The sequence below is a fragment of the Malaya genurostris genome, chromosome 1, assembly GCF_030247185.1.
Source record: "Malaya genurostris strain Urasoe2022 chromosome 1, Malgen_1.1, whole genome shotgun sequence".
In the NCBI taxonomy this organism is placed as follows: domain Eukaryota; kingdom Metazoa; phylum Arthropoda; class Insecta; order Diptera; family Culicidae; genus Malaya; species Malaya genurostris.
Genome location: NC_080570.1, coordinates 35,645,369 through 35,668,712, shown reverse-complemented (window position 1 = coordinate 35,668,712; position 23,344 = coordinate 35,645,369). Strand labels below are relative to the sequence as shown.

The 23,344-nt window shown below is 37.2% G+C and overlaps 1 protein-coding gene across 13 annotated transcripts in view; it reads left to right on the top strand.

Moving 5' to 3' along the window:
- Positions 1–23,344, top strand: part of LOC131436975 (filamin-A) — a 165,953-nt gene that overhangs the window by 61,536 nt on the left and 81,073 nt on the right. For 11 of the 13 annotated variants that reach the window (XM_058606051.1, XM_058606058.1, XM_058606018.1 and 8 more), the window contains 7 exons: positions 34–125; positions 7,864–9,313; positions 9,373–9,611; positions 9,675–10,241; positions 10,463–11,613; positions 11,676–11,809; positions 21,216–21,348. In XM_058606051.1, coding sequence (XP_058462034.1) covers positions 34–125; positions 7,864–9,313; positions 9,373–9,611; positions 9,675–10,241; positions 10,463–11,613; positions 11,676–11,809; positions 21,216–21,348 — 3,766 coding nt within the window. The remainder of the gene's footprint in view (positions 1–33; positions 126–7,863; positions 9,314–9,372; positions 9,612–9,674; positions 10,242–10,462; positions 11,614–11,675; positions 11,810–21,215; positions 21,349–23,344) is intronic. The other 2 variants (XM_058606088.1, XM_058606081.1) reach the window with 1 other exon arrangement.

Sequence of the window (23,344 nt, the reverse complement as noted above, 5' to 3'; positions counted from 1 at the left end):
TTTTATCAATTTGTTTCCCAAATTCACCGATAGAGTTCGTGCGTATGGACCGGGAATTGAACCCACAGGGCCGGTGGTTGGAGCTCCTGCGAATTTCACCGTAGAAACTTTCTCGGCTGGAAAAGGTAACCGAAATCCAGTTGAAAAAATTGTTTCAACTATCCCGGATCTTATTTTTACGGTTCATCTTCGATTCATCAGTGCACAAGCAGTACGGTGCCAATATAAAAATGATCATCTCTAATTTCGTATTGCGATCGAACTTAAAAGATTAAACACCTCAGAAAAGTCCCACTGCAAAATTTGAGTTAAAATTTTCGATTATTTCAGTACACTTATTGAAAAAAAATCGATTCGGTGGAACTAAAAAAAATTGAGATTTTCGTAAAAAAATTGTTTTTTCGTTTGATGCGAAATGACTTAGAATTGCATGAAACATCGAAATCTGTCGTCATCTCGAAAATGTTTTTTTTAATCGACTGGGACTTCTGATTTCGGAAATTTCCCAGAGTCGCTTTTTTCACAAAAAAAAATTTTTAAATAACACCGAATCTCGACGTTTTAAGCAATTCTAAGGCATTTAGTAACTCAGAAAAAAAAATGATTCCAAATTCTTCGTAGTATCGTAGAGTCGATTTAAAAAAAAATCAAATTTAAATTCTAAGACATTCGGCATTTGAAAAAAAAAATATATCGAATTTGGAGTCGATTTTTTCCAAGAAAAAATGGTTTTCGAGATAATACCAGATCTCGACGTTTCATGAAATTCTAAGACATTTAGTAAAAAAAAACAATTTGAATTCGGAAGTCTCCAATTTTTTCGTAGTCCCAGAGGGTCGTTTGTTTTCAAATATTTTCAAATTTCAACTCAATTGATATTTGGCATTTAAAAAATATCGATTTTGGAAATCTCTAGATTTTTCGACGTTTCTAAGCTTAAAAAATCGATTTCGGAAATCTCCTTATATAATTTTTTGTTCAAGAGAACACTAGACCCGGAGTTTCATGTAAAACTAAAACATCTGGAAGTAAAAAAATCGTTACCGGAAATCTCAGAATTTTTCCAATTCCGATCGATTGAAAAAAAAAATTGTTTTCGAGATAAAACCTTATCTTCAGTAAAAATCGATTTCGGAAATCTACAAATTATTTCAAATAATTTCTATTTTACTCATTCGGCACTTAAAAAAAATTTTTAGATTTCAGAGATCTCTAAATTTTTCGACATTCCTGTCGTTATTTTCAAAAAAAAAGTTCTCTCAAGAGAACAGCAGATCTCGACGTTCCTAAGTTCAATAAAGATAATACACTGAGGTCTTTTTTTATGCGGTCTTTTTTTATGCGGTTTTTTACGCGACTTTTTTATGCGAATTTTCAGAGTTATGTGGTTTTTTTTATGCGAAGTTTCAGAGTTATGCGGTTTTTTATGCGAATTTTCAGAGTTATGCGGTTTTTTTATGCAAATTTTCAGAGTTATGCGGTTTTTTATGCGGTACGTGAATTCGCATAAAAAAGACTTCAGTGTACTAGATCTCGACGTTTCATGCAATTCTACGACTTTTGGCATCATAAACAGTTTTTCGGTAATCTCAAAGTTTTTCGGAGTCCCGAAGATGATTTTTTTTCTCAAAATAATTGATTTCGATCTTTTCTAAAAAAACATTGATTTCGATGTTTCATATTCACTAAAAAAAATTCGACCTCGATTTCGGAAATCTCAATTTTCTTTTCAGTCCCAGAAAATCGGCTTATTAAAAATTAGTTTTTTTCCGAAATAAAAAAGTTCTAAGTTCTCGAGAAAAATTGAGATTTTCGTAAGCGATTTTTTTTTCGTTTGATGCCAAATGGCTTAGAATAGCATGAAACGTCGAGATCTGACGTTATTTCGAAAATGAAACTCGGATCACGGAAATCTTAAAACATGAAGTCCCGGTCGATTTTTTCAAAAAAAAAAAATTTTTTTTTTCAGATACAACCAGATCTTAAAGTTTCATGCAATTCTAAGACATGTAGTTGTTTCAGAAAAAACAATTTCAAATTTTTCGTAGTTCCGCAGAGTCGATTTTTTTTCAAAAAAAAAAAACAAACAAACTTCAATTCTAATGATTGGAGATTTCAACATTCCAGTTGTTTTTTCAAGAAAAATGTGCTTAATCCACCTAGCAGTGAGATGATACCTTTTTTATCAATCCGCATGTATTTTGTGCATTAATATTCTTCGGTGTTTCAGTTTTCATGACATTATTCTAATGTCCGTCGTTTCAAGTGGCAATTTGAGATTTTAATCAGTCATTACTCTGTAATATCTAAACTGCAAATCGGATCGAATTTGAATCTAAAAGTGTAACAATTGATTAAACATTCCATGATATGTCGAAGTAACTTCCACTTTAGAGTTTACGATAATTTAAGGTACTTCCAGAGCCGGTATTCAGGAACCATCATAACCCAAACCGATTCGTATGGCCATATGACGAATAAATTGCTATATTTTTGAGTCAAACTTTAAAGCTTTTCGGGATTGTCATCATCTATATCGCTTTGAATTTAAAAAAATCATCATCCTATAATTCCAGAATCGGAAGTCAGAATTGGATAAAATTAGATTTATTTTAATTTGAACTTTTGTTTCTGAAATTCGATTTGGCTTTTTTTTTTAGAACACAATTAAGCGTTGAGAAACGATTCGATACTGGAACCGGAATTCTAAAATTGGTATGGCCGAAGTCAGACAAATTCACCTGAGTTAGTTCACCTTAGTTTACATTTGTTTCAAAATGTTTGAAAATCAGTGTAGACATCTTTGAGAAATCATAGCACGAATTAAATTTTTAGGTGCCTTCTGAATCGAAAACTGAATACCACTAAAACTGAAAAAAGTTAATTTTTTTTTATCGACTATACAAATCTGCTAACACGATAAACCTGATTAATTTATGCGGAATGGACATTTTTTTACCAATCACCCTGTATCCCCGAAACCGGAAGTTGGATCTGACTGGAGAGCAAGATGTTTTATAGAATCTTGAAACTTTTCATTTGAATCTTAGATGATTCTTAGATTTCATTTGAATCTTAGATCTTAGATCGGTTCAGCCATCTACGAGATGACACAATTTTGATTTCGTTTCACATATCATCCTGTAGTTCCGGAACCAGAGCTCGGAACCGAACATAATTCAGGAACTTTGTTTGGGAGCATACGATTTTTCGTATGAATCTGAATTTGTAGAAAAGAAATTTTCCGAGAAAATTGAGTGAAATTATTTGTCACACACGCATTTGCTGATCTCGACGAACTGATTCGAATGGTATATTGATGTTATGTACTTCCAGCATTTATTGCTGTAAGTAGTTTAAAACAATATAATTAAAAAAAATCTGCCATCATTTGGTTTATATATGTCATATTCGAATGATTATGTTGCCAAAAACGAGCCGTGCTAAAATCGGTCCGAGAGCTAAATGTCATGAAAAAGGATGCTGTACACAGTCTTTTTGGTATTTAGAAACAATTGTATGTAACAGTATAAAAAATCGTGTTTCACGTTGCTCCCAAGCATTTCTTTGTCATACAGCGCTCAAAACTCCTACTGCTGGAATAGGGAAAAAGTCGTTTACACAAAAATTTCGATATCTCCGTTAAAAATGAACGGATTTTAACAATCTATGGCTTGTTGGATAGGTATTGCCGTGCGGAATCTAAGTCTGAAAATATATTTTGTTTTCAAGGTCAATTGTGACAGATACTGACAAAAAACAAATTTGAAAATTTTTACATAAAACTTCGTATAACTCAAAAATTAAACATCCGATCCCAAAACCATTCCATAGCGTTCTGGGTGACGAGGAGACCTTCCATTTGTGACTAGTTTGATCAAAATCGGTCCAGCCATCTCTGAGATCTCGACCTCTTAGTTGACAACACACATACAGACACACACACATACACACACACACACACACACACACACACACACAGACATTTGCTCAGTTCGTCGAGCTGAATCGATTGGTATATGACATTCGGCCCTCCGGGCCTCGGAAAATTTTTCTAAAATTTGAACGAATTCTATACCTATTTTTTATATTTATAAAAAAAGGTAAAAACGGTTTTCGATATAACACTAGATCTCGCCGTTTCATGAAATTCTAAGATATTTGAACAAAAAAAACTATTTGAATTCGAAAGTCTCAAATATTCGTATTCCCAGAGGTTCGTTTGTTTTCAAATATTTTCAAATTTCAATTCAATAGATATTTGGCATTTAAAAAAAATCGATTTCGGCAATTTGTAGATTTTTCGAAATTCCAGTCGATATTTTGAAAAAAAAAAAAGGCTTTTCGATATTACCTCAGATTTTCGACGTTTCTAAGCTTAAAAAACCGATTTCGGAAATCTCTTTGTACAACTTTTCTTTTCGAGATAACACTAGATCCGGAGTTTTATGTAAAACTAAGAATCTGGCAGTAAGAAAAATCATTTTCGGTAATCTCAGAATATTTCGAATCCCGATCGATTTTTTTCAAAAAATGTTTTCGAGTTAAAATCTTGAGTAAAAATCGATTTCGGAAATCTACAAATTTTTTCAGATAATTTCTATTTCACTCATTTGGCACTTAAAAAAGTTTTAGATTTTGGAGATCTCTAAATTTTTCGACATTCCTGTCGATATTAAGAAAAAAATGTTTTTCTCGAGAACACCAGATCTCGACGTTCCTAAGCTCAAAAAAGATAATACTAGATCTCGATGTTTCACGCAATTCTACGACTTTTGGCATCAGAAAAAGTTTTCGATTTCTTTAATCTCAAAGTTTTTCGAAATCCCAGAGTTAATTTTTTTTTGAAAAAAATAAATGATTTCGATCTTTTTTTTAAAAAAATGATTTCGAATGTTTCATTTCCACAACAAAAAAATTTCGACTTCGATTTCGTAAATCCTAATTTTCTCTCAGTCCCAGAAAATCGGAGTTTTAAAAAATAGTATTAAGTTCTCGAAAAAAAATTGAGATTTTCGTAAGCGAATTTTTTTCCGTTTCATGCCAAATGATTTAGAATTGCATGAAACGTTGAGATCTGACGTCATCTCGAAAATGAACTTCGGATCTCGGAAATCTAAAAACGTAAAGTTCCAGACTCGATTTAAAAAAAAAAAAATTCAGATCTTGACGTTAAGAAAATCGATTACGAAAATCTACGAATTATTCGTAGTCCCAGAGTCGTTTCTTCAAATTTAAATTCTAAGACATTTGTCATTTAAGAAATTTTTTTTGAAATTCTAGTCAATATAAAAAAAAGGTTTTTGATGTTTCTAAACTGAAAAAATTGCATTTCTAAGCTTGAAAAATTCGATTTCGGAAATCTCAAAGTACTAACGAACCGATTTTTTTTAAAGATTTTTTTTCGAGATAATGCTAGATCTCGACGTTTCATGCTATTCTACAACTTTTGGCATTAGAAAAGTTTTCGATTTCGGTAATCTCAAAATTTTTCGAAGTTCCAGAGTTGATTTTTTTTTCAAACGAATTGATTTCGATCTCGACGTTTCATTTCACCAGATCTTGATATTTCATTTCATCAAAAAAATTCCGACTTCGATTTCGGAAATATTCTTTCCAGTCTCAGAAAATCTCCTTTTCCAAAAATAATTTTTTTCTTCGAAATAAAACAAGCTCTAAGTTCTCGAAAAAAATTGAGATTTTCAAAAGCTATTTTTTTTTCGTTTGATGCCAAAAGACTTAGAATTTCATAAAACATCGAGTTCTGAAGTCATTTCGAAAATGAACAACGAATTTCGGAAATCTTAAAACGTGAAGGCCCCCCAGGGTCGATATTTTTCCAAAAAAAAAATTTTCAGGTACAACCAGATCTTGATGTTTCATGCAATTCTAAAACATGTAGTTATTTTAGAAAAAAATCGATTCCAAATTTTTCGTAGTTCCACAGTCGATTTTTTTTCAGAAATTTTTTTTAATTCATTCGACATTTAAAAAAAATCGAATTTGGAGATTTCGATTCTACGACTTTTGGCATCAAGAAAAGTTTTCGATTTCGGTAATCTTAAAGTTTTTCCCAGAGTTGATTTTTTTTCAGAAAAAACTTTCGAGTTGAATTTCGGAAATCTCAATTTTCTTTTCAGTCTAAGAAAATCGGCTTTTTTAGAAATTTTTTTTTTTTTCGAAATAAAACAAGCTCTAAGTTTTCGAACAAAGTTGAGATTTTTTTCGTTTGATGCCAAATGACTTATAATTGCATCGAGATCTGACGTCATCTCGAAAATGAACTTCGAATTTCGGAAATCTTAAAACGTAAAGTCCTAGAGTCGATTTTTTCAAACAAAAAAATTTTTTGTTCAGATACAACCAGATCTTGACGTTTCATGCTTTTCTAAGACATTTAGTTCAAAAAATCAATTTCGGAAATCTATCAATTTTTCGTAGTTTTTCAAATTTCAATTCTAAGACATTTGTCATTTAAGAAAAACCGTCGTTTTCGGAGATCTCTAAACTTTTCGAAATTCTAGTCGATATTCTAAAAAAAGTGTTTTTGACTGAACACCAGATCTAGACGTTTCATGGAATGCTAAGACATCTGTCATTCAAAAAAATTGTTCACGAGATAACACCATATCTCGAGGTTTTATGCAATTCTAAGATATTTAGTTAAAACAAATTCGATTTCGGAAATCTTCAAAATTTTTGGTAGTCCCAGAGAGTCGTTTTTTATTTCGAATATTTTCAAATTTCAATTCTAAAACATTTGGCAGATAAAAAAACAGTTTTCGATTTCGGAAATCTTTAAATTTTTCGACATTCCAGTGGATATTTTCCAAAAAATAATTTTTTTCGAGTTAACACCGTTTCAGGCAATTACAATATGTTTAGCTTAAAGAAAATTTGACTACGGAAATCTCGAAATCCTAAAGTCGATTTTTTCAAAAAAAATTTTCTCGAGATAACATGTTTTTATGCAATACTGCGACATTTAGAGAAAAAAATACGATTTCGGAAATCTCCAAATTTTCCGTAATCCCAGAGAGTCGTTTCTTTTCAAATCTTTTTTAATTCTACAACATTTGCATTTCTTAGCTTAAAAAATTCTATTTCGGGAATCTCAAAATACCAGAGTCGATTTTTTCAGAGAATTTTTTTTTCGAGACAATACTAGATGTCGACGTTTCATGCATTTCTACGATTTTTGGCATCATACAAGTTTTCGATTTCGGCAATCTCATTTTTTTCGAAGAGTTGTTTTTTTCTTCCAAAAAAATTGTTTTCGATTTCGATGTTTTATTCCACTAGATCTTGATGTTTCAATCCACAAAAAAAAATTTTTTTCGACTTCGATTTCGGAAATCTAAATTCTCTTTTCAGTCTCAGAGAGTCGGCTTTTAAAAAAATAGTTTTTTTTTCGAAATAAAACTAGTTCTAAGACATTTGCTATCAAATTTTTTATTGTTTTCGGAAATCTCAAAAGTTCCGAGTCGATTGTTTTTCAAAATATGGGATTTTCCAGATCGAGAATTTTCGAATTTTACCCGCCGGATGGACTTCTTATCCATATCAGATTTAGCTTAAATTTTTCATAGGAACGTTGAACTGCTAACATTACCCAACGGTTTAACATAAACCGAAAAGCAAACGTTCTTTCGGCACGCAGGGTTTATAAAAAAAAGCATAAACGTTGCATGTACTTAGCGGTTTATGTGGAACCTTTTAGGTGGCGTAAGTAGTTCAACATAAACAGCTAATGTACTGATGAATCGAAGACGAAACACAAAGAAAAAGGATATTAGTAATTTGCATTTAGTACAAACCGATACCCCCATAGAACTAGTCATAATCATCCTACTAAATTCACAGGCACGGTTGACGTGGCCGTCCTCAACTCGAACGGGAACTCGGAGAAGGTGGACTGTCGCTTCAACAACGACAAGAATCTAACCTACTCGGTGTCGTATGTGCCGAAAATCGAGGGCCCACACAAAGTGTACGTTAAATTCTGCGGTCGTGACATACCGAAAAGCCCGTACGAGGTTCAGGTCGACAGTCAGGCGGGTGATCCGTCGAAGGTTACCGCCAGTGGTCCTGGTATCCAGCCGGACGGAGTTTCCGTTAATAAGCTCACTTACTTCGATATCGCAACCAAGGATGCAGGAAAGGGAGTACCGGAAGTTATCATTTTGGATCCTGCTAACCACAAGACTACGGTAGCTGCGAAACTTCGGCAGCTGGCCGCACATCAATATCGCTGCGAATATACTGCCAACATGATTGGGTTACACTCCGTCAATGTTTTCTACAACGGGCAGCAAATCAAGAATAGCCCATTCGGAGTTCGAGTCGCTCCGACCTGCGATCCCAGAAAGGTACGGGCCAGTGGACGTGGTCTGCAGCCAGTTGGAGTACGCGTAAATGATGACGATGTTAGTTTCAAAATTTACACCGAAGGAGCTGGCGAAGGAACTCCAGAGGTCAAGGTATTCGGTCCCGGAGGAGTGATCCCAGAGTTCAACATCCGCAAGATCGATGGCACAACGTACGAAGCTCAATACATTCCATTGAAGGAGGGTCGCTACAAGATTTTGGTACTATTTGGTGGAGTGGAAATTCCCAAGTCACCATTCGAAGTTACCGTCGGACCACAGAAGCACACCTCGATAGTGGCCTACGGGCCGGGACTGAAGTCCGGAATGGTGGGTAACCCGGCTAGTTTCGTGGTCGAAACCAATGGTGAAACCGGCAATTTAGGCTTCAGCATAGCTGGACCCTCTCAGGCAGAGATTGAATGCCACGATAACGGGGACGGTTCGGCTCTAGTCAAGTATCATCCGACCGCTCCGGGAGAATACGCCGTGCATATCCTGTGCGACAATGAAGATATACCTAAAAGTCCGTACATAGCGCAGATTCTGCCAAAGCTGGATGATTTCCATCCGGAACTGGTGAAGGTTTCTGGTCCGGGAATTGAAAAGAATGGTAGCGTTATAACGAACAAACCTACTGAATTTACGGTAGATGCAAGCAGAGCTGGAGATGCTCCACTGGAAGTGAAGATTAATGATGTTTTTGCCAACACTGTCCAGCACAAGCTGATGAAAAACGAGAACGGCACCAGGAAGGTAGTCTACACAGCACCGACTCCTGATCCGGTAACGGTCGAGGTAAACTACGGTGGTGTGGCGATTCCCGGCTCTCCGTTCCGCGTGAATGTGTCAACTCCTTTGGACCCATCGAAGGTGGAATTTTTCGGTCCTTGGTTGGAAAGCGGAAATCGACCAAATGCGGCTACCCATTTCAACGTTGACGCCAGGTAACTTTAACCCCACAATCCAATCACTTCAACACTAATCTAATGTTCTTCTTCCGTAGAAACGCTGGAAACGGTCTGTTGGAGGTCAATTTAATCCACGACGAAACGAAACAGAAAATCCCCGTGCGCATCATTGACAACGATGACAATACGTACGCAGTCGAAGTTATTCCTCCGCTGGCCGGAACTTACACCACGAATCTGGTATACGGTGGACTGAAGGTCCCGATTGCTCCGAAGGTTACCGTCAGTCCGGCGGTCGATGTATCCAAAATTAAAGTCGATGGCTTGGAACCAAGTAAGTATAGCACCACACGTCAAATGTGTTTACAGGTCACTGAACGTTATTTCAAATCGTTAGCGGCTCCGTTGAACAGTTTGCAGCAGTTCCGGGTGATCACGAACGGTATCGGTAAGGCCGATCTAGCCGTCACAATAACCAGTCCTTCCGGGAATCGCATCAAAGCTCATGTGATCCCGACGGCGGAAGGTTTTCTAGTCAACTTCACTCCGACCCAGCTGGGCGAATATCTACTTAGCGTAAGTTTCGGTGGTACTCCAATAACTCCCCAACCCTTCCGGTTGCAGTGTTTGGTGGGTTCCGACTGTCGCAAGGTTCAAGCAAGTGGTCCCGGTCTGATCAAAGGTATTATGAATCGTCCGGCGGAGTTTATGATAGATACCCGCGGGGCCGGCCAAGGTGGACTCGGAGTTACCGTGGAAGGGCCCTGCGAGGCGGCCATAAACTGTAGGGACAACGGAGACGGAACTTGCAATGTAGCCTACCTTCCCACCGAAGTCGGTGACTACACGATCAACATAACCTTCAACGATGATCACATCGCGGGTTCGCCTTTTCAGGCGATCATCTTCCCGGAGCCTAATCTGAGTCGCATTAGAGTATCCGGAATGGGAATTCAACCGCACGGTAAAGCGGTCCTGCTTTCGTTGGAGTGCGCTGAGAGTCTTTGTTTGTTGTTGAGTTCGCTGTGTCAGTGTCTTCCTTTGCCCGCCCTCCATAGTTTTACTAAAAGAGTTCTTACCCCGTTTTCTATTGCATGGCTTTCTCCGATTGTTTTGGAGCCTTACTACTAACGGATTGTGTTGTGACAACTGATCGGTACTAAGGTTTGTTTCCAATGCTTTCAGGTGTCATCATGAACGCCCCGACCGACTTCATGGTCGACATGAGCAAGGTCGGTGACGATGTGGATAAGAGCAAACTGTCGTGCAACATTTTCGATCCTCGGGGAAACGAAATACCCAGCAAGCTGGTGCCAAGCGATAACAGTGACATCTTCCGCATCATGTACACTCCATTCGAAGCTGGTCGTCACACGATCGAACTATTGTACGACAATGTGCCCGTACCTGGGTCACCGTTCGTTGTGAATGTAAAATCTGGATGTGATCCAACACGCTGCCGTGCGTTCGGTCCAGGACTGGAACAGGCTCTTACCGATCAACCGGCAACATTCACCGTTGAAACGCGTGGTGCTGGAGCTGGCGGTTTGTCACTGGCGATCGAGGGTCCTTCGGAAGCTAAAATGAGTTGCACCGACAATCGAGACGGGTCCTGTGATGTGGAATATATCCCAACTGAACCGGGCGAGTATGACATCACCATTCGTTTCGCGGAAAAACACATCCCTGGTTCACCGTTCAAGATCATAGTCACCGAATCAACGCGTCCGGAAAAGGTGAAGGTCTACGGACCGGGCATCGAACACGGACAGGTTTACGACGGTCTTCCGGCCGAATTCTACATCGACTGCGGACAAGCAGGACCGGGAAAAATTGCCGTCAAGCTGACTTCGTCCGATGGAAAACCAATCAGCGTTCATGTGGAGGACAAGGGTGACGGTGTTTACGCTGTATCGTACATCCCGCCCAAGGAAGGTTCCGTCCTAACTGCAAACGTCCGATTCGCCGATCAGGAAGTTAGTGCCAGTCCGTTTGTTATGACGGTTGCTCCGGCTCCGAGCGACACTGCCGCTCCGGGTAAGGTTTACGGCGATGCGACAACTAAGAAAAATCTCCCGGCATCGCTTCCGGCCAAGTTCCAGATCGATGCACCGAAAAAAGGAACCAATGATGCTCCGGGAAAGGAAGATATCAACGTTAGCATCAAGGGTCCCGACGGAAAACCGCTTGTTCCGAAGATGGAGCAAGTCGAGGACGGCACCTACGCCGTAACCTTCGTACCGGACGAGTGCGGACCTTACAACGTCAGTATTAAGTGCGGTGGAAAGGATGTAGTAGGATCACCGTTCCTGCTGCAAGCCATACCTACTGGAGAGGTGAGCATTGGAATTCTTTATTTATCGAGAGTGGTTCATACAAGAGCGATAATGTTTTCTAGGCGGAGAAAGTAAAACTGTTGGAAGCTATTCCGACCAATCAAGAGTACGGCAAGAAGAATCATGTGGCACTGGACGCACGCGAAGCTGGAACCGGTGCGGTTACGTGCAAGATCGTATCCCACTCGGAAGCTAGGTGAGTCGGGTTAGAATACTCAAAATAAAATTTTATCATACACACTTAGAAAAAAAGGCGGGTGGGTAATGTCAGAGACATAACCGGATGACGCGAATACGAAAAAAATTGATCGTTTCTTTGACGTTTAAGAATATGAATTTGAGACCTGGAATTATGGAACCGAATTTTGAGCCGAATGCTCAGAACTGAATTCTGAAACTCAATTTAGATGATAAATACTGGTATAGAATTCTGAACCTGAACTGCATTTCCAAAGTGAATTCCAAGACTAAATCCTGAATTTTGAGTTTTGAAGCTGAATTCGAAACTAGTATTGTGTTTCGGCACTGAATTTTGAACCTCAATACTTGGACTGAAATCTGAAGCTGGATTCTGATCCACAGTTGAAGCTTAGTTACAGAATTCCGGTCCAGAATGTAGTTTCTGAATTCAGCTTCAGGTTCCAGAATTAAGCTAAGAAATTCAGTTCTAGTATTCAGATTAGGAATTAAGGTAGCGCTTCGCCGTGGTCAGGTCGAAGCGATATAATTCAATGCTTACTCTTGCTTTGTCGTCGAAATTGCGAATTTCTCCTACACTAATCCGATTCACGAAAAATCAAAAACATACGATTGTAGAGAAATGAATTTACTATGCATTTCGCGGAAAATATCAGTTAGAAAGTTATTTCTTTCGCGAGATTTTGTGCGAGTTTTGTTAAACATTTCGTTTTCTTGTGTGTTGACATTGTGAATGTGCGAAATAATAAGGAAAACCTCATTTATTCTTACAACTCGCACGAAATCTTTCGATAAAAACGTTCATCAGGCACAATTTATATACTAATCGAAAGAAAAATTAATTATCTAGAATCGTTCTTGGAATTTCCGTTTTCTTCCCCGTTCTCTCGCAATTTTGGGTAAAGTGCGTGAAACCCCGGGATAGGCAGCGAACTTCACCTGACCACGGCGAAGAGCTACCTTAAGTTTAAATTTTTGTTAGAAACTAGTGCCTGAATTCAGTTACGCTTCTAGAATTGAGGAACGAAATCAAATTCTAGGCTTGAATTCTGGTCTTGAATTTCGATCCTGAACTCTGGCATAAAGTTTAGAACTTAATTCTAAAATTACAACTTAATTTTGGATCTGAGTACTATTCCTGGATTTCGGTCTGCAGTTCCAGAACTTCAGTTTCAGAACTCTGAACCTGAATTCTGAAACTTCATTTTAAATCTGATCTCCAGATAGGAATTTCTGAACTGAATTCTGGTCTGAGAGCCTCAATTTAAGTTCCGGAATTTGGTTTCAGAATTGCGATCCACGTCCAGAATGAATTTCAAAAGTTTAGGTCTAGAATGTATTACTGGAAATCGGTTTCAGTTTCAGAATTCTGGTACTCGATTCAGTCCTTGAAATCTGGACGAGTAACTGAATTTTAGATCCGGATTCAGGAAATAAAATTTTAGATCTTGGATTCTGAAACTAAATTCTGAACCGAACCAGTAAACAACATAGGCCGGGGAGGAAACGTGCCCTTCTCTACTGATCAAGCCTTTTAGAAAACTTTATGTCGTTTTCGTTTTTAAAATTGCACTACATCGGTGTAGCGAAAGCTGCACTTAAACCGTTCGTTTTTACCAATTGCACTACACCAGTGCTACACTTTTTCTGCACCGATACCACTGGTGTAGCACTCATCAAAAGTTTGGTGTAGCTCTGTGCAATGGTATCGTTTATTGTAGTCAATGGTTACTGTTTATGTTTTCGTCATTTGTGTTCGTTTATTCATGCCTCAGTGCAGCACTGCACCGGTGTAGTGCAAATTAAAAACGAAAACGCCATTAGTTTCGACTGCTTTGTACCTAAACTCAACGCGGCCGTTACACAATATTTTTGTTTGCTAAACCTCGTCATTTTTTTCCTTGGAGAAGAGGTACTTTTATTGCTATCCAGCGAATGAAGGAGGAGCAGTTGTTCGCTAATCACGTTTTCGTCGGCATCACTGTTGTTGGCGGAATAATCGTTACTTTTTGCCCAGTTGCAGCTGGTGTCCCTTGTTCTATAGGGGTTGTTTTCGTTGAGGATGATGCTTCAATGTTGTTGATGACTGTCGCCGATGTACTGGGGTTATTCGAGGTTGGTGTGGAGGAAACGCAATGCATACGGCGCTGGTATTACAAGCCAGTTGTCATATGTTCGAGCCCCGACCTGGAAAGATTCATAATGTCAGTAGGATCGTAGTACTAGCCATGCAATGATTTTGTACGCTAAGAATCGGCTGCAAAGTCTGTTACAATAGAAACGCAAAATTCTACAAAAGGAATGTAATGCCAAGACTTTGCTTTTGTGGAGGAAGAGCCGTTCTCCTTGGTGTAGATGTCTGCTTGTGCAGTTTATCACATGGCTTACCACAGTGAACAGGTTGTCGGCAATATTGACATGTGGCCATCTGATTGTCATAGGTAACAAGATGTAACACGGAATCCTTGTATCTTGGCTGAAAACCACATTCAAGCGCATGCGTAACAAACGTACGCCATATAGAATACCGGGGGAAAAGTTCTTCCACTTTTTTTTTCGATGGAAAGAATCTCTGTACTGTACTGGGACATAGTTTTCCGAATATGAGGATCGCAGACGCTTAAGGATAGATCATGCACACGTACTTCTATAGCACTATCTTCCTTATTTACTGATATGTTGTACTTGATTTTTTTTTAAATAACTATTTATTGGAATATGAGTTAAAATTAAATTATTAAGATTTAAATTGGGTGTTCAGCCACAAGTGGTGACTTTTCAGCCCTATTATATATATGATTTGGTTATTACCATGAGGACATTATTTGCTTCCGCAATCCTGAGATTTTTGTGTAGGGAAAATTCTAAACCTACTTGTATTGTGTAATGGGGAAAAGGAAAATCATATACTAACTTACTAACTAATACAGAGAGCGAATCGATTCAATTGAAGATTGCATCGATTTTTGTCGGAATTTGCTTATAATATTATGTGACATTACATCTAATGGTTCTATATTTGTGAGTATGTGTAACTCATTTGTACTAAACCAGGGAGGACGCTTCAAAATCATTTTCAGAATTTTATTCTGAATCCTTTGAAGCGTTTTCTTCCTGGTGGAACAACAACTTGACCAAATTGGTACTGCATAAAGCATGGCTGGTCTGAAAATTTGTTTATAAATTAACAACTTGTTTTTAGACAGAGCTTATAATTTCTGTTTATAAGAGGATATAAACATTTAATATATTTATTACACTTTGTCTGGATTCCTTCAATGTGATCCTTGAAAGTGAGTTGTTTGTCATACGTTAAACCTAAGTATTTAGCTTGATCAGACCATGTCAATTCCAAGCCATTCAATTTGAGAATGTGATTATTGTTTGGTTTAACCAAAGAAGCTCTTGGCTTATGAGGAAAGATAAATAATTGCGTTTTTGCTGCATTTGGTTTAATTTTCCATTTTGACAGATAATCACTGAAAATATTTAAACTTTTTTGTAGGCGACTGCAGATCACTCTTAGAGCTCTACCTGTGGCTAACAGACTTGTGTCGTCACAGAATAATTTCTGACAACCAACGGGTAGATTTGGAAGATCAGAAGTGAAAATATTATACAAGATTGGAGCTACGCTCGAACCCTGCGGAACACCAGCTCGTACGCGTAGCAATTCAGATTTACAATTCTGATAGCTAACCTGAAGAGTACGATCATTTAAATAATTTTGAATCATTTTGATCAAATAAATAGGAAACTGGAAATCAGACATTTTTGCTATTAAACCTTTGTGCCTAACACTGTCGAATGCTTTTTCTATGTCTAGAAGAGCAACTCCATTGGATAACCCAGAAGATTTATTTGATTTTGTCATGTTCGTAATACTTACAAGTTGATGAGTAGTTGAATGTTCATGACGAAATCCAAACTGCTCTGGTAAAAACATTGAATTCTCATTTATATGAGACATCATTCTCAACAAGATATTTTTTTCAAAAAGTTTACTGATAGAAGAAAGTAAGCTAATAGGTCGATAACTTGATGTTTCTGCTGGATTTTTATCAGTTTTGAGGATAGGAATTACTTTAGCGTTTTTCCATCTTTTTTGGGAAGTAAGCTAATGAAAAACACTTGTTGAAAATTTTAACCAGAAGTCTCAAGGCAACATCGGGAAGATTTTTAATAAGAATATTAAAAATTCCATCATTACCAGGAGCCTTCATGTTTTTAAGTTTCCTAATAATAGATTTAATTTCATCAAAATTCGTCTCAATAATGTCATCTTGTCATCAGGACTCACAACGTTCAAATTAAAATTGTGTACACTCTCGAACTGCTGAGCAAGTTTTTGAGCTTTTTCGCCATTTATAAGAAGTATTTGATTTCCTTCCTTAAGAGCAGGAATTGGTTTCTGAAGTTTCTTAAGAACCTTAGAAAGTTTCCAGAAAGGTTTAGAATATGGTTTAATTTGTTCAACTTCTTTAGCGAAATTTTCATTTTTAACTATGTTTTTTAGAGCAGGATCACGAGAATGTTGATATTGACATCGACGAACATTCTTCAACCAAATGAGCAGTTGAAAATTGTCATGCATGATAGGAGAATTTAATTTAGTTTGAGCTTTGGGAACTGAAAGATTTCTAGCTTCGATAATATAATGATTCAAATTATCAATTGCTGTGTCGATGTCCGCAGAATTTTCTAAAATAGTTTCATGATCCACATGATTTTCAATGTGAGATCTGTAATACAACCAATTAGCTCTATGATAGTTGAATATAGAACTAATAGGATTAATTATAGCTTCGTTGGAAAGTCTGAATGTTACAGGAAGATGATCTAAGTCAATGTCACCATGTGTAATCGGTTCACTACAAATGTGACTTTGATCCGTTAGAACCAGATCAATTGTAGACGGGTTTTTCACGGAAAAGAAACAAGTAGGATTACTGGGATGAAGAACTGTGAAGTAACCAGCTGAGAGTTGATTATAACGTATTTTACCATTACTGTTATTTTGCCTACAATTCCACTGGACATGCTTAGCATTTAAGTCCCCTATTACGAAAAATTTCGATCGATATCTTGAGTTTTTGCAAATCGCCTGTAAAGAAATTTAATTGTTCGCCGATGCATTGGAATGGCAAATATGCTCCAGCGATGAAATAAATTCCATGAATGGTTTCAACTTCGATTCCCAAGCTTTCAATAACTTTAGTATTGAAAGAAGGTAAAATTCGATGTTTAATTTGCCGTTGGACAAAAATGGCAACTCCACCACCCATTCCAGTAAACCTGTCAAATCGATGACCCACATAATGTGGATTACTTTTCAATTTGACATTTGGTTTAAGAAAAGTTTCTGTCACAATGGCAATATGGATTTTGTGAACTTCGAGAAAATTATAAAATTCATCTTCACTCGATTTCAAAGATCGAGCATTCCAATTTAAAATATTCAAATAATTATTTAACATCACTGTTAAATTTTAAATTCATTATAATATTATTTGCAAATTTCCATCCGATTTGGAATGCTTCAAAAAGTGATGAAGTCGAATTCATTTGGATGATCATTTGAAAAAGTTGATCTTGAAGGTAGATCATTTTATTTTCAGTTATATCGCCTAAATCGACTTCATTTAAAGAAGCGAATGGCATTGAAGGAATATTTGTAGGTAGACTGCCATTAGAAGAAAATGATTTGGCCGGTCTACCTATTAATAAATTGTTTTCGTTAGAAGATGTGTTTTGATTATTTACATTAGAAGAAATAGGTGCTAGATTTCTACCTAATATACCAGCATAACTGACATTAGAAGAAGATGATGACGAGGTCGATCTACCTGTCAATAAATTGTTTTCTTTAGAAGACGAATTGGCAGGCGTACCTGTTTAATGTTTTAAATTCGAAGAAATAGGTGCCTTAGAAGAATTAGGCGTGGCATTTGTAACGGTTTTTTGATTTACAGGTATGTTCTGTAAATTTAAGGTCGTTGATTTGACTTGTTGTCTAAGCGAACGAGCGTTTGAAATTTTTTCCCTGACAGGACATTTCAAATAATTGGATTTATGATTTCCATTGCAATTTGAACATGAAAATTTATCAGTGGTTTCATTCATTGGACAAACGTCTTTCGAATGCGATTTACCACAATTCGAACACCGTATATCCATATGACAATTTTTGGTTCCATGACCGAATCCTTGGCAACGACGACATTGCGTTAAGTTTGCAATACGATTATGGCGTTTATAATGTTCCCAATGAATTTTAATGTGGGAAATGAAACGTACTTTTTCTAAAGTTTTCAAATTGTTTACATCACTTCGATTGAAGTGTATTAGGTGAAGTTCATGGGAAATTCCAGAGCGTGGTTTAGAAGTACCATTTGCTCTTTTTTCATAAGTATTACTTGAGAAGAGGCAAAACCAAGCAATTCTTTTAGTTCATTTTTAATTTCATCAGTACTTTGATCATTTGATAAGCCTTTCAAGACAGCCTTGAAGGGTCTGTCTGATTTTATATCATATGAATAAAATTTATGAAGTTTCTCGGACAAATATCGGATAAGACGTTCATAATCTTCCAATCCATCAACCAAGACTCGACATTCTCCTCTTCGTCCGATTTGAAATGAGACTTTTACTTCCGGGAGAAAAGTAGAAAGCTCAGTACGGAATGCTTTGAAGTCGGAAATCATCACCGTCACTGGTGGCATAGATTGATGTTTCTTCCCAGAACGACAAGCGTCCATTTTGGGAATTTTTGAAGAATTTTCTTCTATGTCACTACAATCGGATTCAGGAAGAATCTCGTAAACATTGTTAGACGGCATAGAATCAACGGAAGGGAAATCCGTCCGTTGTCTTTTATTTTTACATTCAGATTCTATAAGATCGTGAATGTTATTAGAAAAATGTTGAATAACGGATTGTGATTTATTCCGTATTGAATTATTTTTAGCCTTAGGCTTGTTGCCTTTCCGATTGGACGCAGGCATTTTTGAAATGAATGGAATTTTCAATTTTGAATAATAGTTCTTTGAATAGTTAGCCTTTAAAAAGGCTGATTAATTTCTTAGTCACTCTAATATCACTCTTTGTATAGCCTTGGCTGACTAATTGTTAGTCTTTAAAAAGACTGTTAGTGATTCAGGTAGCCTTGAAAAAGACTGAAGCCCTGAATCAATGAAACTCTAGGTAGCCAGAAAAAATTTCCAGGAGCCAAGAGCTATATGCGTGCAGTGCGAACGACTGTTCAACACCGACTGATGTACTTGATGTTTTCGTGCTCCACATAGTGCACATTGTTATTGACTTTTGCGAATTGAATTGCATCCAACTCTTTATAAAACTGGATCTAAACAACATTGCTTGTCTTGTTGCATTGAAGTAAATGCACACATTTAATATCAAGATGCATTTGCTCCTTAAGCAAACCTTCAAGTTCTCGTATCGAAGGTCGAATTTTGCACTGCCTGAAGTCAACAATAATTATATTCATTCGTAGCGGCGGTAGCTTTTGTTCGTTTTGTTCACTGATTTCGAAATCGTTCTATTGTTCACTACACAATATAGTGGTTTTCAGCTGGACATAGAATGCGACGGAATCGTCGCAGGATAGCGAAATAATGAGCGTCAGAACCACTGATGCCAGGTTTGCAGATTGGTATGTAAATTTGCAATTTCGTTTGTTAGCAGACTTTGCAATTAAGTCGACTTTTTTGCAGATTTTCGAAATTTTTATAAACAATCGTCCATTTAAATGACTTTTGCTATTACTGTAGGGTTTGCGTTTGGTTTTTTCGTCATACTTCTGAATATTGAGGTCGCATAGGACCATTTCTAATACTCAGACGCCTAAAATTTCACCTGGCATCGCTGCCAGAAAATTGGACAGTTGTTTTAACCCCTTCGCTGTCTGTTGTTTTAAAATAACTAGCATTAGATTCAAAAGAAAAATTAATCGGCTGTTGGATTGAGGCCGATTGCATTTTCAACTGGTAAAATTCCTTAGCGACAATTGTTATTTCATCGAAAGCATGAACAAATGTATATCTGTCAAAGACGACCAATTTTTTAGAGTAGACAAATAGCACAATCGAATAAAGCACGAGGTTTTGAAAACCAAGGCGTCGATTAATATAAAATATAAATGAAAAGGGAACATACTAAGCACAAAATAACCATTATGTACGATTCAGACGATCCGTCTTCCTTTGTCACAGTCAATCTCCGTCACCGGCACCGTCAACATTAACTACATGCATTCTTATGGAGCCATTCACTCGTAACGTCACCGTCACGGAACGTCTTGACGGACGGAGCGTGTGAACGTTCCGGTAAAGAAAGTATTAAACTGTTTTTGACGGAAGCTGACGTTCCGGTGACGGTGAAGGAAGGAGGCGGATCGTCTGAATCGTACATTATGTCAAATAAATAGCACACGCTTAAAAAATCCGTGCAAGTTGTAGCCGTAATCTGCCTCATACGCATTATCAATATGAATTCATTATGACTGAAGTTTTCTTAATAATAAATAAAAAATTAGTCATTGTAACGGTCAATTTAAAAAAATATTTTTTCTGGCTTGTGGTCTCGAAGGGGTTGAATCGATGCGAATGACAGTTTCGCTATCTTTGCGGCATTTTGTCGCTATCTTATCGCATCGCAATCTTTTCTAGCCCACAGTGAAAATCACTATACTGTACTAGGTTTCTTTCGTCTCGAACGTAAGCGGTTTTGTGTTCTATCGACTGACTTGGAATTGTATTTGAGGTTATCATACCACTGAAAACGTGGCGAGAAAAATTTATTGGCACGTTAAATAAAAACAAGAGCGATTCACGATCCAAAAGTTATCATTCTCCCGAAGGGTAAATTTTGAAAAGGCGACCCATAGTAAAGTAGGACTTATTCACGTCAAAAATCGTGTAAATTCACGTCTCTATAGATGCACATAAAAGTAGATAACAGCAAGATTTGTTCAGTCGTCATGGTGTAAGCAGGAATTACTAACCAAGAGTTTACTTTCGGCACCACAAAATGATTTTCATTATACGACATGAAAGAATTTTCCAAGTGGGGAAGATTGTAATCCTATAATCGAATTTATCTCGAATTATTATAGCAAGATTTATTATGAGTTCACCCCTGGCTAGTTAGTACGGAAAGCAATCTATCACGGACACCCACGAACGAACACCACTTTCAAATGGCTCTACCCCATTTGGCAAACACTATCTTTGTATCGTATCATTGTATCAACGTTCGGAATCAGAAAAATTATTAATTACTTCCGTACAATAATATGTATGTTCGCTGGTAAAAGGTCAAACTGAACCATCTAGGCAATTATGACATTATGTTGACAGTCCTAATCGATCGTTTTTCCTCCGCAGTGACGTCGATCTGGAGGTAATCGAAAAGGATGGCTTCTTCGACATCTTCTACACCCTGAAGGACCCGGGAGACTACGATTTGGATATCAAGTTTGGCGGCCAGAATATCCCGAATGGAGTTTTCACGATCAAGGTATTTTGAATAGTGTTCTCGTTACACGTTTCGTGTTCCGTATCTAGTCATTGTTATTTGTTTTGGTGGTGGTGGTGGTGGTGATCGTTTCATGGTTCTGTTGTTTCCGTTCAACGAGTTCGGTTTGCAAAACACAAAAAAAAACTCAGTTCATCTAGTCAGAATGTTAATTCGTGTTATTTATGAAACAGAAGAGTTATGTTAGATAAGAAGATAATAAATCAATCCGAGATATAAAAAAAAGAGAAAACATATACATTTCCTTTGTTTCATTCTAGTTTGTTTGTTTGCAGTACCGTTAATCACGTAGACAAAATTACTCTAACAGCTGCTAGAAATAAATTTGTTGTTTCGCTTTGCTCCTTACGTAAAACTTGCTCATAACAGTAATTCGAGCAGCAGCAGAACCGGGTTGCATGCAAGTTTGTTTGAAATAGAAAACAACGCGTAGAGTGATGAATCGTTATTTGTGAAAATTCCATTTATCGTAACACAGATAGATCCTACACAGCCACTCAATGTGCTTCCGATTAATGCCATCACACACTGCTTCCTGCACGCAAACCTCGCTGAAGGAAACGTATATGTTTTGTTTTGCATCATTATTTAGTCCCATTCCACCAAGCAGCTATTTAGGATGAACCTTCTCCCGCTCGCTCATTTGACAGCGAATGCTCTTCAGTTTCATAAGTAACCCGATTTATTGTTGTGTTTTCAACATTGCAGTTGATGCGTACGTGTATGTGTGTGTGTGCGTTCACGCGCATTTTTTAACTAACAGCTCGTTTGCACTGAAAATCGAACCTAACGTGTGATCTAACATTGTTGGGTAAACAAATTTATAGCCTAACCGATGGCGATATATCCGAAAGATTCACAACAAAATCAGTTTCGGGACTGATCAACAAACAGGTAGGTTCAGGTCTGTTCTTATTTTGTCGAGTTCGGGAAAGGTATCATAATCAATGTGGTTTCAGTGACGATACGATTTACTGAATTAAATAGAATTTTTCCTGTTTATTAATAAATTGCTGCTAAAAATCACCCGGATCCGACTTCCAGTTCCGGAGTTGCAGGGTGAAGTATGTTTAAAATCTCATTCCGTCATTTCGATCGACGTTGCGAAATACGGAAATTTTTTTCTAAATTCGGCTCGAAACCTTTTGAAATTGTCTCAGTTGCTGACCAAACGATCGAATCCTAGTTTCCGGTCCCAGTAGTACCGAAAATAACGATTGAAAACGGAACTCTCTTCTTTTTCTCAGAAACGCTGAGGCCGAATTTCGTAAACCAAGTCTCAAATTAAGGGGGTAGTTTGTTTAAAATTTAGTTCAAATCTTTTTCAAACTGCAGCTCATTGGTTGGTAGTCAAATGAACCTGTTTCGGTTATATCGGTGCCCGGTTTCCAGTTCCGAAAATACCGGAAATAGTGGTCCAAAACTCCTACAACGCAACTGGTTTTACTCTTGTTTTTATTTAAGACTCAATAGAGTTTTTTAAAGAACCCTTTAGAAATGTTTATGAATAAATTCTCATATAGCGAAACTATACAATCATTGTGAAAACTGTCTTTCTCCGATGCTCGGAAGGCCGAATGTCACATTCGTTTTAGCTCTCACTTTTGTTCGGAGATGGTTTAACCGATTTTCATAATCTAAGATTCAAATGAAAGGTCTTACAGTCTCATAGCCTGCTATTGAATATCATCCCGATCCGAATTAGAGGGTGTTATGCACCATAAAAATGGAAAAAAATATGCACTCACTTTTCTCGGAGATGACTGAACCGATTTTCACAGTTTCAGAAAGGTTATATGGTCTCATAGCCTGCTATTGAATTCCATTTGGATCTGACTTCCGGCTCCGGAGTTGTAGGGTAATATGTGAACATTAAGGAAAAATGTGCACTCAATGTTCAATCGATTTGCATAAACTAAGATTCAAACTAAAGATCTTAAAGTTATTTATAAATTTCTAGAACATTTCATTCGGATCT